General features: G+C 46.6%; 2 protein-coding genes across 7 annotated transcripts in view; both read right to left on the bottom strand.

Annotated features, from left to right (window-relative positions):
* The window catches only part of SLC20A2 (solute carrier family 20 member 2), a 55,989-nt gene extending 39,659 nt beyond the window's left edge, over window positions 1-16,330 (bottom strand). For 3 of the 6 annotated variants that reach the window (XM_066996278.1, XM_066996277.1, XM_066996273.1), the window contains exons 1-2: window positions 16,181-16,330; window positions 6,251-6,465 (exon numbers count right to left, since the gene is read on the bottom strand). The gene's annotated coding sequence lies outside the window, so the exon portion shown is untranslated. Of the gene's footprint in view, window positions 1-6,250; window positions 6,466-13,532; window positions 15,555-16,180 lie in introns of those variants that run through there. The other 3 variants (XM_066996274.1, XM_048049727.2, XM_066996275.1) reach the window with 3 other exon arrangements.
* Window positions 16,331-16,636: 306 nt separating this feature from the next.
* Window positions 16,637-19,062, bottom strand: SMIM19 (small integral membrane protein 19). Its single transcript, XM_048049749.2, has 3 exons — window positions 18,849-19,062; window positions 18,640-18,764; window positions 16,637-17,542 (listed from the first exon to the last, which is right to left on the bottom strand). Exons 1-3 carry the CDS (start codon window positions 19,022-19,024, stop codon window positions 17,475-17,477), a joined length of 369 nt encoding a protein of 122 aa, XP_047905706.2. The 5' UTR covers window positions 19,025-19,062; the 3' UTR covers window positions 16,637-17,474.

Raw genomic sequence — 19,062 nt, forward strand, 5'->3', positions numbered from 1 at the left:
GAAGCTACCAGCCTGCTCTGTGGGAACCATCTCGGACCCGAGCGGACAACAAAGTGGAACCATTTGGGTGCCGCTTCCCACGAGCCAGCCCGACCACAGCGGTGGTTTCTTGTTGACCTAAACTTCAGAGCAGTAGCGAAGGATATAATAAACAGCACAGAAAAAAAGGAAATATCTTTCAAGTTTTTGTTCTGCTAAATCAGCACTGTGGACCTCAGGCACGGGAAAAGTCAACCCAAGATTGGTTGACCGCTAAAAAAAGTTACAATTTGGGATACCACTAAAGAAACAGGGAAAGGAAAATTTATACGACCACAAAATGAATGAGGAGGATTGGCTTTTGGCAATGGTGGCACCAGTTTGGTTCCCAACAAAACAAATATTTGTAGAAATGATAAATATTATATGTTACAATCTCAATCAGATATTATAATTTTTGTTCAATTGTAATTTACTCTGGAAAGTCTACAATTGAGAGATGCCTGTTTGATTCAACAAATCCAGTGTAGGCAGATTTACATTCTGCTTTAAATAAAGTAATAGGACATGCTGATTAAAGTAATCAATTTTAAAAACCCTTTGTTTTGCCTTTCCCCATCAGCTATTTCCTGAAAGATGCCCAGCTTCTCATTCATCAGTAACCACTAAATCAACATTAATTTGCAACTTCAGGCCACTGTCCTATTGAATAAACCGGCGTTTTTTTGCCATTCAGATGGGAAGGCTACATATTTAAGCAATCATAGGTATTTTAAAATATATATGGCCTGAGCAGAAAATAATGAGGGTTGACTGTGATTTTCTAGCATGAAAAACTGTAAGAATTGGACTCTGAATACCTGTAAACTGTGTTTGGTCAGAAACAGAGATGTAATAAAAACATTCCAAAACTGGACAACATTGTTCCACTTATACTCTTGCCGACTGAAATAAGGTTACTGACCAGCACCGGGAGCTTTTGAGGTGTCTTTTGCATACCTACTGATACTCTGCAATCGGGAGCCACAAGCAGTTGGAACCAGGGACTTCTGGTTTCCTTGTGTTTGTGACCCTGGCCCTCCTGGGAACCAGCATCTCCTCTCAGTCTGCAAAGCCAGAAGAGCAAATGGATGGCGATAAAGGAGAAATGAAGGTGGGTGGCTCCGAACATCTCTTCGGCAGATATCAGACCTGGAGACACTCCTGAGCAAAGCCACAAGCACTGCTCGAGCTGGAACGAGCCTGCTCCGATCAACATCTGCTTTTGCACGTTGGGTGGCAAGCTCCAACACATTGTTATCTCTTGGGATAATTTCCAAACAGAAAGAGACGTCTCTGTATTTCACCGTGAGGTAAACAATCTCAGGGACCATCTGGAAAGCCTGATATTGTAGATATAAAAATTAAAAAGCTGCTGGCCATCAGGGATGGACTGACACCTCCGCTCTGAGGAAGCAAAAAATTAGGGTGGGCTTTCTCATGGCTCTGAACTCTGCCACACTGCCACACTGTCTTGCAAACCTTTTTTTTTCCAGCAGGCCCTTGGGCTCCCAGAGTGGACAGGCCACCCCAAGGAGGAGACATCTGTTACCAATGGTCAAGGTGAGCTTGCTGTACTTACATGAACAGGCAAGGAGAGCTGCCGTAGCGCAGAGCGTGACTCTGCTCGAAGCCACGCTTTGTCTTTTGAGCGAGCGAGCCCTGGGAAAATGGAAAGGAGGAAGCCACAACTGGAACTGCTGGAGGCCAAGCCTGGCACAGAAGAAGACAGAGGCTCCGGATGCTGCGTGGGCTGGGAGAGCAAGGCTGTCTCCAGCCCCTGCCACAGCACAAGCCTGAGCTGAGCCAGGAGGAGTTCAAAGGCAGCAAACCCATTCTGGAGAAGCAAGGCTTTGGCCAACACTGATTCAAGCACTGCCCCCGTTAATGCCGGGAACAGGACTTGTGTTGGCCCAGCTCTGGCTGATTCACCAGCCTGGGCTTCCTACATGCACGCTAAGCACCACGGAATGGGTGATCTGCTGCTCTGAGTCTCCCTGGGCTTTATTAGCCACCTCCACTCCTCAGTCCCCGTCTCTGAAGTATCTAACGTGGGCAAGGCGCTTCCAAACACCCTGGCTGCTGCTGACAACTCCAGCAGCATTATTCGGAACTAATGATGGAGCTTCACTGACTGAATGCAGAGCACAACTGCCTCTGAAACACTTGTGGCAATTTGGAAACCCAGTCAGCGTTTTGCAAATTCAGAGGTTTATGCAAAGATCCCCTTGGTATAAAGCCAGAATGAAGTTGCCAGAAATCAACAATGGGAGTTTTCAGATAAAGGAAATGTGACACCTCGAGCCCCAAACTGCCTGCCGTTCTCATTTCATGTGGGGTGTCAGAAGATGACTGCTGTGAAATCCTTTCCCATTGAGCTACTAGAGAGCCCTGGGGCTCCCCTGACCCAGCGACCCTTTCTCTTAAGAGGGAGCTGGAGTAAGTGAATAGGTACCAACATGTCAAACCCTCCTGGCTGGCCTGCAATGGCATCCTCCAAAATCAGCGTGTCCACCATGACAGACCAGGCACTGCTAAAAGGCGCTAGCTGACTGCCAAAAGGAGGAAAGAAACAGCCATATAAACATAGAGAGGAGGGATGAAGACCCTCAGAGGTATGCGGTAGATCAGGGCAATACCTTCTGCCTTTTTTTCCTAGGAGTGTTGCAGTAATAAAGATATAAAGGTGGAAACACCAATGAAACACCAACTGAAATCTGTGGTCATGGCTTTATTTTGTTGGAATAGGAGCCAAATATTACCCCTAGGAACCTGGTGATGACACACGCAGGGCCCAATATTGTCTGGAGACAGGTCCAAGCCACAAATGGGACTTCTGTCACCAGAGACAGCTCCCTCCTCACACTGCCTAGCACATCCTGACCACACGAGGAACAGCATCTGGCACCCAACAGGTTTCTTTCCCCCCAAAGCTCCATAGTAGCTCCTGTGCTAGAGCTAGCACTGAAAACCTCATAAAAGGCTGACCTACAGGCCAGATTAATATAACGGGTTGGTCACAGACCTTGTATCAAGAACTGTCCCTCAGATGAAGGACTGCTCGTGGAGAGATGGCTCCGTGTTTTATCTGGGGTTTTTCTAACCTGGGAGCAAGCCCTGGTAACATCAGCGTCTGTGTTTCAGCGGTCCAGTGCCCATGTCCTGGTGGAGCACATGGAGCATTCCTAGAGGCAGGGGCAGGATAACGGGACACGCTGCCTCCAGTGAACTGACGAGTGTATTCTCCTCGGCAAGAGCTCGAACAGCTAGAATTTCTCTGCTTGCTGACATAGCGGCTATAAGGAGAAAAGAAAGTCATTAAGGTAGAAGATATTTCTCCGAGTACATGGCACCAGCTAACAGCATCAACGGTTGGTATGCCTCAGCCTCTTAAAAAGGTGTCTATAGCTAAGCTGTGCTGGTGGTGATGATGCACTACAGAACCTGCCCAGAGGAAGAAAGACAGCGTGGATGCTGCAGAGAGGTCAGAAACAGCAAAGGGGATCCTAGGAGGATCCTTCCCCTCCTCCCTGCCTTTCTGGGGAAGGGTGAAAATCAGAGCTGGCCGTGCTAGGACTCTGCTGTGCTCACCACAGCTTGGACTGGGACTTCTCTGCACCTGCCTGACATGAGGAACGTGCACCTTGGCACGGCCCTGCAAGTGTCCAAGGGAGAAAAGGACATAAAAAATAAATAAAATGAGGTCTATGGCAGCCAGTATGATGACAACGCCAAACGAAGAGGGTCCTCTGGAGAAAAGGGGCAAGCGTGAAGCACGGTTCTTGTAGGATTTGGAAGGGACCACTGCCTCCTTTGTGGTACTGGCAAGGAAAAATGATTCACTGTTATCCACAAAACAAATGAGCAAGCGGATGAGCTTGTAAAGAACATCAAATGCTTACAAAAAAAGGTAGATAGAATATTTTTTCTTTTAAAGCATTAAACAAAAAATCTATCATTAATAAATAACTGGTTGTTTCTGGTCACTGAGACCTTCAGCAGTCAAAGTCATTTCCTCTCGTATCTCTTCTACACAGAAATTAAAAAGGGAAAACTAATTATGCCATTTTTACAACTGTCAATCAGTTCCCCAGCCTTGAATTAACTACATATTGAACTGAAACCGATGAATAAAATGATGTGAAGAAAACAGTTGCTCTGAAACCGTGCAATACTTCACTCCCACAAAGGGCTTAATATTTCAATCAACACTTTCTCCAAGTGTTTAACCAATTACCTCCTGCAGTTCGGTTTTTGTTTTCTTTAAAAGAAAACTGCTTGTTTTCTTCTGCAGATGTGAACTCAGTTGAATCACTTCATGTAATACTAGTAGCTACACAGATTACAATACGTTTGGGTTATATTGCAAGTATTTTTTCCTTTGAATAGGACATAGCAGGGTTTTAAAATAAATGTGATCCTTTTTGATTTTAAAGTTTTCTCAACTGAGCAAAAGTCATTTTCCGTTCTCCGAAGTAATCCAGAATTTAGAACATACTTTTCACTCAAGTACATTCAATTCTGGAATACACTGAGGTTGCTAATCTAACATGAGATTCGGGTAGGAGACTACTATGTAACTACTTCAAAACATGACCATCAGCTACTGACAAATGTGTTTGAAATTAAAGAATATATAAAAATGGTCCCATCGGCTAATCTACTAATCCTGGGACTTACTCAGAACACATAAGGAGAATTTCATGGCACAAACTCCAAGACATGGCTCTCCAGCAGGAAAGCCTTCCAGAGTAACATGCAGAAACCCGCACCCCACGAGCCCACCAGAGCAAGGCACACACCACGCAAGGCAGAATGCTGGGGAAACACTACATGCACGCAGAGTCAGAGGTAATGCGAAGAAAAGAGAAATGTTCAGGTCTGCTTGTTCCAGTCAACAACAGTAACTGAAGTTTATTGATTTCAGTTTCAGCAGCTAAAAATCCATGGAAACATTTTTATAGTATACAGACAGTACTATCCCATATCAAATTGTCTATGAAAGTAATAATATAGGCCAGGATTTTCTCACAGTCATTGTGGTTTACTTATCAATTAGTACAATAACACCTATTTTAAAATAGAAATATTACGAAGTGCAAATAGCTTTTTTATCTCAGTATAATTTAGCCATTCGATTATATGGAAAGATCTAAGTAAAGAGATTGGAAAAATGACCCAGAGTTACAATATAACAGTCATCTACAAAAATAGCTGGACACATTCTCAGCCACTGTCTCTCAACTGTTCCCTTTATATCCACTGCAAAACTGTTTCCAACATGCTAATCACATCTATTCTGAAGCAACAAAAATTATATGATTTCAAACTATTTTCATTAGAAAAAAACAGTCCTTTAACAACTGCTTTTACTCTTGCATGTAATTATATACTCTTAAAGGCCAAATATTCAGCCAGAATGCAAAAATAACCGTAGCCTTTTATTAAGAATAAAAGGCCAGATACGACTTTGTAAGAAAAACAAAGATACTCTTTGCTTCTACCAGCAGCACTGCTCAACATAGGAAATCATATTTAACGTTAAAATTTTAAATACATAAATATCAAAGTCTTAATAACTCTGTATCAGAGACTTACTACAACTTGCTGGATAGCATGGGTAGTATTTCCTTGGAAGATACTTCAAGTAATAGCCAAGATTTTCCAGTAACTACCTCTGTAAAAGCTATCTCTTGACTCAGTAGAACGTAATCTGCACTTAACACCCCACAGCCCTGCCAAAACATCTTACCTACCTGGAATGTTTTTGAGAGCAACAGTCAAATAAAAAAAGACTGAACTGATTAATATTTGATTATGTTATCTGTCTAAGGATAGCTTAACAACAATATTATAAGGTTACTCAAATCAGAAGGTCAGCACTATCTTTTTTTTTCTTTGACTTATGCACCTGTCACGCTTTTTAGGAAAAGGCTGTTTATTAAATGCAAGCAAAACCCCTGATTTCCTATTTTGTAACTGTCATGGTCCGATCTTCTCCCTACTCGACATATGTATCAACAAAAAAACCAAAATGGAATTCAAGTACAAAGCAGCAGCTATCTAATCCACAAATAAAACCACAGTGATGTTATGCTCTTCCTAAAACAAGCTTGAAGCCATGATTATATTAAAGACACAGATGTGAGGGGATTTTTCAACTTCCAAACAGATAGGCAAGCAAGGTATTACAATCCAGGGGTGCAGGTGAATGAATAAGCAAGCAAACTACGTGATGTTTGTGCAGCGTCCTCTCAAATCCTGCAATCCCTTCTAGTCTGGGTCTACATCTCCCTCTTCTTTACTCATGTTCTTCTCGCATGGCTTGGTCTCAGAAACTTTCCATGCCTGTAACGGAAACTTGAGCCAACTTCTTAAATGTATGATTTCTTCATCTCCACTCATCATCATCCACTTCTGTTTCTGAGAAGCTCCTCATCATGACACCTGTATCTCAAGAAGCAAAACAGGAAACATCACAGGGATGAAGCAAGGAAAGATGAATAATAATATGCCTCTGTGTCTTTAATAAAATCCCAACTGTCATCCAAGTTCCTTTTAGGAAATAGACTTCCTTTCACAAAAGTTTCACCAAACTAGGTGCGTGAGCACCTAGTGCCACAGCTGGGGTAAGTAACTGGTGATACCTCCTCCTCATCATGAAATCTCATCCTCATCATGAAACCTCATCATCATCATGAAACCTCCTCATTCATGCCTCCGTTCCTAGCAGGATGAGCAGAAGCAATCCTGTGCTAGCTAGCCTTATGTACCGTGGGAAGCCTCTTTGGGTGCCAAGGCTGTTGAACTTGTCTGCAGCAGCCAGCTCCATTGCAGGAAGCTGCTGACCCACCTACTGACCTACCCATACCGAGAACAGTGCCAGTTATCTTTACACAGGACCTGTTTGCACAAGTAAGCAGAGGTCTCTAGCCCACAGGTGATATGAGAAGTGAGGATGTCAGCCTCTCTTTTCCTTTCCCCAGTGCTCCTAAAGCCACACAACATCCACAGGACATGTGCATTTTTACACACTTTGCAGCTAGCTGAGGAGGCGCTTCCTCTGCATCGCAGCACTCTCACTACAAGGCGATCAAGGCCTAAGCTATTTTCAGCCTTTGTCCCCAAAATCACATCCTCAAGCTGCGGGGTGGAGTGGAGGGGTCCTCCCCACCTATCTATTTCCTTGGTATAATGGGGGAATAATGCTTCATTTTGACAGACCTTCCGTCGCCCAGAGCCTGGGATCAAGCGGGCCCAAAGCCAAGAGCAGCGCTGTTGGGCGCCTAACAACAGAACGGCAGCATACGGCTGCCACACGGCCGTCCTGCACCCAGGGTGAGCAGCCCAAGCCCTCTGCCTGCCTCAGGATCTTACCCGAGCACTGACCGAGGGGTCTAGGAGAAAGGAGCAGGCAGCAAAGCCAGGCTGCGAGCCAGCTCCCTGCGAGACAGAAGCGCGGAAGCCATTTTATCCCTCCCTGTTAGGGTTAAGGCCGTCTCTAAGCAAGTACAAGCACCAAAACCTCCTCCGAGCAGAGGCAGAGCAGAGCCCACCTCTTATCAGCTCCCATCTCAAATGCTCAGAATTCCACCTCCCATCCGAAATCCTCCTCCCTTCTGCAGAAGCCCTTGAAGCAGCACTCTCTGTACACTGGCACACTTTGCTCGGAAGGACAGCGCTGCCCTGCATCAACTCCTCTCCACGAAGTGAGGCTGGTGTCCTGCTAGCAAGGAGGGACAGCTGCAGGGACAGTCCTGTCCCTGCACCGACAGGCTTGGCTGCGGTTATTGCACATTACAGCAAAGAAGATAAGTTAGCCTTGGACGGTCAAAGCGAGAAACCCTCTGCCAGCACTCTGGGTATTGCAGGAACAATAGCTGTTAAGTAACTGGACAGAAATGTATGCGTTGCGCAGGGATTGTATGTCAAAGAAAAATACGCGTTCCCTCATTTCTGACCTCTTCAAGAAGTCCTTTCCCTCAAAAGTGCTTACGAAGCAGACAGCCCTGAAAGCCTGTGCCTCGGTGATGATGGCTGCTATTCCCAAATACGCTATTCCCTACTCAGAAAAGGCAGCCACCACAGGTTTAAGAGCTTAGAGTACAAAAGCAGAGGCAGCCACACGCGTCCCGTCAGCAGGACACCCAGAACATACCCAGATAACCGGCCAATTATTTTCTACCCCAGTGATCCTCAGGTTTTTTTTACCATATTGATCACTGTATACAAGAAACAGAAACCATAATTTCACTGTTTCGTAATCATCGTAGCTCCGTATCATTTCTGAGCACCAGAAATGATCTGGCGACAATTAATTCAATTAATTATCGACATCCTCACTCATTAATCAGGTGTCTACACTCAGCATCTGCACAACAGAGATTACAAGACATCTCCGCTGCTCACTGTTACATGCAGAGAACTGCAGGAAAAGATTAATATTTGTAGCTGAACCTAAATGTCAAAAAGATCTGACGCCGGCTGTCACCTGGAAGCCTGAAACAACCAAGGAATTTTTCGGTTTTCTTTTGAAGAGACAATGTAGTGGCAGGCTGGTGCTTCTAACTTTGATCTTCAGAGCAGCCAACGCTGGCAGGGGAATTTTGTAGCTCGATAACAAAACACAGAAACCTCCTGGGCTATTAATTCAATTACTACATTTTGGCAAGGAAGCTTTCCCCTTATACCTTGGGGAACATCTTTAGATAGAACAGCACATGTTTTAAAGGCACACACGCCCAGAGGATTTGGTGTAACTGTTCATGTACTTAATTTCTTTGAGGGGAGAAATATTCCACAACAACTTGCCTGCAGGACTGGTACTTTTCCTTGTTTCCCCAGGAAACAACACTTAAATAACCACGCCAACTATCCATTGCACAGTCACGTACATTGTTAGGCCAATTTCAACCACCTCTGATGGAAAAGGACAGAGATATCACAGGTGCTCCTCTCCTACAAAAGACCTGTGCCACCAAAACTGAGGAAACTGCCAGAAAACCCGCCTGCACTAGCTCAGGTACTCACAGAGCTACTTTTTATCTACGGGGCAGTACAGTGATGCTTTAGGTGCTCATACTAGTTTCCATTTTCACATGGGCTGTGGCCAACGTGTTGGCAAGCAGTCCTCTGGCATCCTTAAAGGCACTCAGTCAACAATTGTCACCTTTCACCACGGAGAAGCTGGAAAAGCAGACATATGCTGCAGTATAGGTGGCCTCAGGAAACCCTTAAAAAAAAAAAAAAAAAAAAAGAAAACCAACCACACCACAAAATGCTTCTCAATCCTTTTCAAGAAAATCCTGCCCAGGGAGTGTCTGCTGCGAACTGCCAGGACAGGTCAGGTTCTGGTCCGTCTGCCTGAGAGTTGTGCCTACCGTGATCGTGATCGGGACCAGATGCTTCGGAAGGTGGAGCAGCTCCCGGGAGTGAACAATGGTGCGATTCACCCAGAGGGGAAATTCCTTCCTGACCTCATCAATTAGCATGAAGGTTTATATCCCTAATTTATTTTTAATCCTATTTACCGCAACTCTGGCTATTGTCATCATATATATAAATGTCCAGGTCTGCTTGGGATCTGACTAAACTTTTGGCCTCAATAATATCATGTGGCATAATTGCACACAGTTTCAAATGTACTGATTTTCTATTTCATTTAACATCCCTTTGTTCTTGCACTATGGGAACTATTAACCACCTCTGCTCCTTCCTGGGGCTCCAGCTGGCTTGCAGCACAAGCTACTGTGCCATGCTGCTTTCTGGTACAGAGCAGGAACAGGATCTGCGGGCCTTTAAGCTGCAATTTAGCAACTTTATTAGTTAGCCAGTGAGATTTCTATAAGCAGAGTTTCTGGGATCTGGTGGAGGTTGGCAGCTCCATCCAAATTTCACAAGCCCCTACCCGCTTACAAACTCCCCGTTTTGACTTTTTCCACCTAAGATATGCCACCCGTAGAAGCAAACTGTTTCGCCCAGTGCTGTGCTCTTTGAACCCCCCTGAGATGTTGAGAAATTCAGTTCTAAAAGAGCAGAGAAGCAGCACGCCATCCCCGGCTTTCCAAGGTCGAGCAGGAACCTCTCCCTCTGAGCAAAGAGCTCCCCTCCCACCTCCATGCCTGAATAAAGAACTCCAGCTGAGCAAAACCCATCCCATCCTGCTCTTGAACAGTATTCCTGAGGGCTGCAGGTTCCTCTGTGCACTAACTTCAGCCTGGGTCACTACTTACGGAGGAGCTGAGGATGCACTCATGCGGATTATTACGCCAAGTACTCACTACAGCCCCAGGGCAATTAGTCACTGCCATTCCTGCTAATGCAACACTTGCAAGAGGCATCAAGGTATAAAGCCACACCTTCACTCAACAAAAGTTTGGTGAAAACAAAAATTACAGCTACACATACGAGCAGCAGACAGAGAGGAGAGAATGTTAAAGCAGCCTCGAGGTTTTGGCCCCCCAAAACACAGTTCTCCTCTCAGTAATGTGGGCTGTGTTTTCCCCTCCCAGCTCCTGGAGCTAAAACTTTGGGCGCCTGACCACAGGTTGGTAACCCCTAAGTCCCCAGGAGAGAAAGAGGAGGTCTGGATGATGTCTCACGGGAGTATCTCACAGCCCTCCAAAGAGATGAAAGAGTTTTTACAGCATCTCTGAGAAACACCATGCTGTTTTACCACAAGTGTTTTGATTATGGGCTTGGAACTGGCAAATTACGGCTAGAGGATAGTTCTTTGCCTCAAACAAAAAGCAAATTACACCTTTTCATCCCTCTTTAGAGGGATCTTCAGGCAAGGAACCAGTCAGGAGGAAACTCCTGTCCCAGCCTTAACGTGAGGTCCGAAAGCAGATGGAGCTCTTTAATGATCAAAACACTGCTAACAGCACCGGTACAGGCACTATTTGGCAACCGTCAGCTCATTGAATAAAGCTGCCCCGTGCAGCTTTTTCCTCTCTACAGGTCTACCATCTACTGACTGGAGCCAACAAAATCACAGGTCTCATAACGGCAGCTAAATTGCTCCGCTGCATACCCTCAGCGACTCCCCCATGATGTTTAACAGGCACACAGCAGTGTTAGACTCTGCTCCCGAGCAGTGATCTTAATACTTCCTTTCTAGAGGCCGTGAATGCCTTCCCGTTCTTTCAGCTCACATCTGTAAAGACTGAACCGAGTACTTCTACGATGCTCTTAGGCAACCCACTCAAGCTGCGGTCCAAGCCACAAGTTTCAGAGCACAGCCACACCAGCTTCTCCAGGACCTCTGATCAGTGGTTTGCGTTTGGCATGTCAGGATTTGCTGAGGTTGAACGAGAAGACAGTAATGACAGAGAACTATTCTCCCATCAGCATTGGCAAAAGCAATCTCAGAGGCCTTAAGTGCAATAAATACTTTTACTGCTTTGGGTCGTCACTGAGTTTCAAGTCAAAAAGATGTGATACTTTCTGTTTGTCAGATACAAAAGCACAGTTTTGGTACGGAAATCTTTTAATGGACTCAACAAAGGTATTTTTGGCTGCTGGAATTCTCAATCTGTTGTGCTAATAATAGCTTTAAATAAATGTGCAATACAAGCAGTACATACTTTGCCTACGAAAAAAATCTGCTGGCCACTTACAGATCATGTGAACTCAGTTATTTAGTTGTGCTACAAACACCAGTTATTCCAAGCCTTATCTGACCGTAGATTTGGATCTAGGTAGCGATGGCTCTGCCACACACCAAGCGCAAGGCAAGCCACAGTTCATCACCAAAGGGAGGGAAAGTTCCTATAAACAACGGTTGCTGCCATTTAATGAGATGGTCACGAAGAAGAGATAAGACTGGAAAAGCCTGAGCCTCTGCCTCCACCCTCCCGACCTTCCCTGTGCAAAGAAAAAGCAAGTCTTTTTCCTCTACTATCACTCCACCCTTTCTCTGATGTTACAGTATAAAAAAATTGGATGCCTTAGACTATTGCTCCCTAACGTCCACCAACCAAAGCTCTGGAAGACCATTTTCTCACTTTCTTCCTTCCAGCTCTGCAGCAGTCAGTAGAAGGGTTCCCCGAGTCGCGTTTTACAACTGGGGTCACCACCTAAGTTGGTTGTGGCTCACGGGAGCACGGTCTGAGCAACGGTAAAACAGAGCAGCTCAAATACAGCGGGTACTCTGCACCAGGTCAGGTTCACAGCAGCTGTTCTATTCACAGAAAGACATCTGAGAGAAGTGCCATAAATAACGAGATCACATGGAGTCTCCTGTTGCACAACCAACATCCATCTTTCCTACCCAGGAATTTATGCTTCACACCCTACGCCGTCAGTCAAAAGCATGTTACAAGCTGTGTTTTCGGGATGATCCAGAGGATATTTTGGAAAGTGATACAGCCCTCCTGCTGGCCGAGTCTTTTCAAAATACTCTTTCTCTTCTGTTATAAAAACAACAAATGTTTCTATAATCTTGTCCTAACCAGGGTCTCTCTCAGCAGCAAGCTATAGATCCATGAGTGCCTTTTACACATCGTAGGTATCTAAAACCAGATACAGCACATGCGAGTCTGACAGCCTGATGGAAACCGAAGGGAACTACTTTGAAGAAGTTTTCATCCATGTGTACAAACAGACAGCATTTTCTCTGACTCCAGTTTCAGCAAATCCCCAATTTGAGCAGCCCCTCTGAGGATTTACAATCCATGTTACAGTTAGATTAAAATTAAACCCCGTTCTCCCTAAACATCTCATTCCTAGGCCCCTGCGAGGGGAGAATCACTTTTCAAAGTGTCTAGTTATAACTAAGAATAAAGGCATATAGCTATTGTATAAGAATTAGTTCAGGTTTTTTTCCCCTCTTTCTGGAGTCTTGCCACAAATTGCTTTCGAGGGCTTGGTTCAGAAATTCCAAATTCAGTTTGTTTTTTCTCATTGAGAACTAACTCCTTTTAGCAATTCTGTTAATCTTGGAGTTCAGGGTTATTTTTATTAAAGTAACGCCCAGAGTTTAGGTATTCCATAAAAAGACCAGGAATTATTTTTATTAAAGTAACACCCAAAGCTGGACATTCCTTGCAAAAAAATATCAGGCAAAGCGCTTCCGTTCTTAAAATGGTTCTTCACCCTTTCCATGTAAACACAGAATTCATGGAGATGACCAAGCACTGACAAGTTTTATCAATGTTTTTCTGTTTGTTTCAGAGTTGAAAAAAAGGTTATTTAGGCAAGTTAAGCCTTTTGCTCTTAGCAGGACTGCTTCTTCTCCCTTATCTTCTGTTGCAGAAAAAGCAGCACCAATTTCCACTCCCCAGCATCAGGTTTCTTACTGGACATTTCCACCAGCTTTGGGGTGTTGTGCCAGTGTTGACAATGCTCTGCCAGTATCTCTGGTCGCATTCAGCATCTGTCCCTTAGCCAAAAGGATTCCCACTGCCTTTGGTGAGACTGATTTTGGATGAAGCTTGGTAGGCTGCAAGAAGCTTGCTCCTTATCCCTGAGTTCATGCCACAACAGAAATGGGGCTGCAAAGTAAAGGATCTTACCTCCATTCTCATGGGCCTGAGGCACGGAAACCTTCTGCTCTGCGGCGGCAGCCCTGTCTTGAGGACAAGATCAAGTGCTGCGTTTTTGTTTGCGTGGCCGTGTTAATAAACTAGGTCACATCACCCAGGTTCCTCACCGTGACTAAAACACAGCTCAAGCATTTGGAGGAAAGAGGGAATGCCTTTTGATCCCTGCTTCCGATTCTGAGTTAAGCACCTGTGACTGAAGGGTGCACTCTGTCAGCAAGCCTCCTCCAAGCACTTGTTGTGCTCTTCGGGCATAACAGGCCAAAGACATCATAGCATTAATGACACGTTGTCCAGCAAGATGCTCCTTCCTCACTGAAGAAGGCACGTACTGACAATTTTCAACTTCTTTAATGTAGAAATTAGGGCTGAGGCAAAATCTTTTCACTTCCTCTGAAGGAGAGGTTGAGTGGCAACATACCCACCCTTCTCTCCGCAGCGTGTATAATTTCAGCTTGCCCAATAGTGGCGGCACTCCTGAGTTTGGGAGGACTTTAAAAGGAGTGATTATGCTCACGGAAGTAAGCTAACATGAATAAACTGCTCAGGCAACAGGGAAACATTCCAGAGCCCTGTGCTGTCACCAGGCTTTTGGCCAATGCTGCTTAATCATATATGCAAAACATAATTACAGAGAGATTCATCACAGGTTTGAATATTCTCAGTGAATAATTCTGCACTGTGCTGAAGAAGCTTCCCTGCAAACCGTCCTCAGACGAGGGCACCGGGATCTCCTCCTGGTTTTCAGAGCTTCTGCTGCTGTCGGTAGTACAAGTAATACAGCACTAGTTTCCTCTGCGGGTCTCGCAACCAATCAGCCAGTTTCAGAAGAGAAGTTCGAGAGCATCCTTAGCAGCACCCGAGCATCACACTGCTGAAATTTATAACTGCTAGGGCCAGGAGTTACCGCAGCAGCTGTTACAGGCTGTGTTCTCAACTGGTCCCAGCTGGCACATGCCAGTTCCTACTATCCGGGCACATAACACAGACCGGATTGAAACTCAAAGTATTCACGGCATGGTAGAAGGTATTTCAGTACAAAGCCCGCAGGTTGCAGAGTCTGCAATGTCTTCGGCCTTAAACACAGCTGCACTCATCATTTATACAAACCTAAGACCCTCTTGAGCCTTGTCATTGGATTTATAAAGCTCTATCTGAAAAGCTTTGATCCTCTTCGCAACACTGAGTGCAAAACCTAGCCAGCCACATTTCAGCGAGGAGCACAGAGCCGACTCTTCCACCACTTAACAGAAGACTATAATTTTCACATAAGATTACAGAGTCATGGTTGTAACTCTACTTGAAGACTGCCTTTACAAAGATCTGACTGTTCAGCAGCTCCCACGGGAGCAACAAAGCGGTCAGATTCTCTAGAACATCCGAGATTTACCTGACAGCTACTTGCTAATGCTTTTTTACACTACCTTACAGATGCTAAGTTCTAACTGATCTGAAAGCCTTCCCTCACATGCCTTGTGCGATCAGACACCATTAAATCTACATATTGTAATAGCTTTTTTAAGAGTATTGGGTAAGCTAGAAATAAATATTTGCCTCTGTACAGCGTTCTTGAGAATAAACATGACTAAATATAACTTTAGCACAATTTTTTTTAGAGGTCATAAGCTTTTCCCATCCAAGATACCTAATAATTCAGAATAAGCAAAGACTGAAAATATGTTCATGTGTATGCCTCCAAGCCTGACTACTGTAAATTGGCACATACAAAAATCTATTGTCTCTGTGCTATCTGCAACGTTGCGAACTAACAGGTGAAAGCCAATGCAGACATCTCTGAGGCAAAATATGAAAAGTTATGCCCTGACTGCACCTTCTGTCCCACGTGTACTGTAAAACTGGAATGTAACACAACCAACAAAACAGGGTACAGTTTTGCTGGGACAGAACTTCAATAGACGCACTTCATATGATCACAGAATGGGTTGGGAAGGACCTTAAAGATCATTTAGTTCCACTCCCCTGCCACGGGCAGGGACAACCCCCTCCCCCAAACCAGGTTGCCCAAAGCCCCATCCAGCCTGGCCTTGGGCACCTCCAGGGATGGGGCATCCACAGCTTCTCTCGGCAGCCTGTGCCGGTGCCTCAGCACCCTCTGAGAAAAGAATTTCTTCTGAATATCTAATCTAAATCTACCCTCTTTCTGTTCAAAGGTGTTACTCCCTGCCCTATCACTGCACTCCCTGACAGTCCCTCTCCTGCTTCTTTTTTTCCACTCGCGTCAGGGTAACACATCACTACCCAGCTCAGCCGAGGGGAAAACCGTACAATAACTCCCCACAGACGGAGGGGCGGACTTTCAGCCCCACGCAGGGGCTCGCTGTGACACGCTGCTTTATTGAAACGCCCGGCTGCCGAGACGATCTCCGTCCCCGGGTGGGCGGGCAGCGTGGCTGAGCCCCGGCAGCCCGATGCCGACACGCTCTCCCGCTCCACGCCGCAGCGCCCCGCCGGCCTCGCCATTCTCCCGCCCCGAGCCCCCGCTTTCTCCTCAGACGGCCCCTTCCCGCCTCGCCGCCGCCCCCCGCCAACGGCCGGGCGCCAACGGCCCCCGCGCGCGCCGCCGCCGAGGGGAGGGGCGAGGGCGGGGCGGCCCCACTCACCGCGCGGCGGGCGCCCTCCGAGCAGCAGCAGCAGCACGAGCAGCAGCAGCACGAGCAGCAGCAGCACGAGCAGCAGTACCAGCAGCAGCAATACCAGCAGCAGCCGGCGCGGCCCGGAGGCGGAAGCGGCGTCAGGAAGTGAGGTCGGCGCTGAGGGGAGGGCGCCGTTTCCGGGGAGGGGGCGCGGCGCGCTGAGCCCTGCCGCGGGTAGGGGCGGGTGGGCGCTGACGGGGGGCGCGGGCGGCTCCCCCCCCCCACCCCCCAGGCACAGAGAGCCTCGGGGAAGCCATTTGGCGAGCGGAGCTGCAGGCGCGGCCTGCCAAGGGTTTACCTATTTAGCACGGAATTGGGAAATAAATAATCTTTACCATGCGCTCCCGGCTCCGCACTGTGGGTGCTCCGCTCACCCCCAGCCTGTTCATGCAGAACTTAGGAACAGCACGATACATCTTCGAGTAGTTTTCGTGGTTAGATGCTTTTATTAAAAAGTTGTTTCTGCGTCATTCTTTAAATTAACCGATTTCATGATTTACTTGGGGAAAAAAATAAGTAACCAGGGTGTGATGTCTCTTCTGAATAAACCCTGTGCTTTTTGGTAGTGTTTCCGTTCGCACAAATGTTCATAGACAATCCTATTCTTTAAACCAATTTGACTAAATTTACCTAACTGCCATTGCTATAGCATTACAGTATTTGCTGCAAGCATCTTTTACACCTGCGTCTCACTGCGTACTTCTTAGTTCTCGGAATGTCTCAAAGAAAGGCTCACAATACTGCATACAAACCAACGTGGAGATCACAATCTGCTCCACGGCCAGCACCGCTGCTGGTTATCAAAGCTCTCTACCCTCGTTAGGTGGTAAGGCCACACAGTATCTTCACTCACATTTACTGAGTGTTCAGCAAATTCAATGCGTGATCAAGGAACCAAACAGTTTCCTGGTAGGCAGGTCCTGCCTTACTTCCTCCTGGGTACTGTTATCAGAGACGGCAGGAGCTGATTTCCAAGGTTCCGGCAGTAAACATCGATAAGACAGCACTTCTCCACCCTCAGGGGCTTCTCTGAGCAGGTCTGTCCTGTGTCGGGTACTTCCATGCCGAATATTTTGGTAGGCATTCAGTTCACTTCAGGGGGCTCAGAGAAAAGCTACCGTGAGCAAAGCTTTTAAGACTGTCCCTTTCCTTTCCCCCTTGCCTTCAGCTGTGTATTGATTAAGAGGCATTGAAAATAGCTCCACACTGACTCCTATTATCAACGCGGGAAATAAGTCCTGCATTCCTACAACTGTGGGCATCACTCCACTGAGAGCTGTACACTTTCAGTCTGTTTTGGTGGCTGCTGCTGCTGTTCATACTTCCGTGCTGAAAAAAAGGAACACTGATCAGCACAAATCACACTCATTATATACATGTACATACATTTACGTACGTGCATGAGTACATACGTAATATATACGTTATATATGTATACAGATAACAAGCAAGAAAAAGATTTAAGATCTGACAAAGTAATTTTGCAGCTTTGGTACACAAGGCCTGGTCTCAGTCACCACAAGGAACTTGTCCTTTAGCATGTGCCCTTTGAAGGTCTGAGCAGTAGTGTCACAGCAATATTTCTGTACGTTAATGGCAAAAAAAAAATCCATTCAGATCATTTCATTAAAAAATAGAATTAAAGCCTATGGCTTCAGAAGTACTACAACAGGCAACCTGAACAACTTGTTAGTCACATAGCAGATCTGCGCTCATCTCCTCCACAGTATAGGAGCCACATACTAACATTTACTTCAGAAGTAATCTGGTTAGCAAGGCAAAGGAAGATCAAAGAGTTGTGTGTGGTGCAACATACAACACCAACGAGCATTCCTCTGTTGGAAGTACGCCCTTTTTTTGTTTGTACAGAATGCAGTGGCCTGGATTAAGAATCTTTCCATTTAGAAGGTAGTTTCAACTCATTACATATTTCTTGCCCATTTTCCATCTAGGTGTGCATACATGGCGAAGCCATGTGCATACGTGGCGAAGCAAATACAGGTGTTTTGGTGAAGTAGGCCTGTGGAATATCAGAGCCACAGCACTCTTCCCCATCTCCATCCTGATATCCAGCAAGATGGGAATGGCGGCACTTAGTGGTATGGTAAAATTCTCATTTATTTTCAGCATATGAAGTTGAAATACTCGATTCCCCACACAGTCCTCAGCAGTTTTACAATTATGTCCACTTTTTGGCCACATTCACACATCCCTGGCCTTAGGATTTCTTTTTACCTTCAACACCAGCTGTGTTTTGACAACTGCGCCCCCGCTCTGTACTTCCTCACACCTCAGTCCGGCGCCCTGTGCTCCTGCGGAACCCCTGTGCAGGGGGCCGCAGCCCCACGCGGCACCCCCACCACACGAGGACACGGGCTCAGGGCCACCCCACGCAGGACCCACCCACGGCCCTACAGCACCCTTACCGATGGAGTACATCTCCAGCTGCTGCCGCAGGCGGATCTTCTTCATGCTGTCGTAGAAGTTGGGCTCGGGCGGCGTCTCCGCGGCAGGAGGCAGCGTGAAGATGCGCAGGATCCTCCTCTTGTTCCTGCGGGGCAAGGCACGGTCACGCGTGGGGCCGCCACGCATTCCCTCCCTTCCCTTTTCCCTTTTTTTTTTTTTTTCCCCTTACCGCCGCGCGTAGACGAGGAGGGCGAGGCTGGCCAGCACCACCAGCAGGTACACGTTGGTGGCCTCGTTCCAGGCTTCGTGCACCGAGTAGTCGATGGCGCCGCCGTCGCCCAGCGCCGCCGAAGCGCCGCCGCCGCCTCCCGCCCCCCCGGCCGCCGCCGCTGCAGCCGCCGCCATGGGCGAGGCGGGCGGTGGGAGGCCGGCCGTCAGGGGCG

Source organism: Anser cygnoides, chromosome 4 (genome assembly GCF_040182565.1).
Source record: "Anser cygnoides isolate HZ-2024a breed goose chromosome 4, Taihu_goose_T2T_genome, whole genome shotgun sequence".
NCBI classification, from domain to species: Eukaryota; Metazoa; Chordata; class Aves; order Anseriformes; family Anatidae; genus Anser; species Anser cygnoides.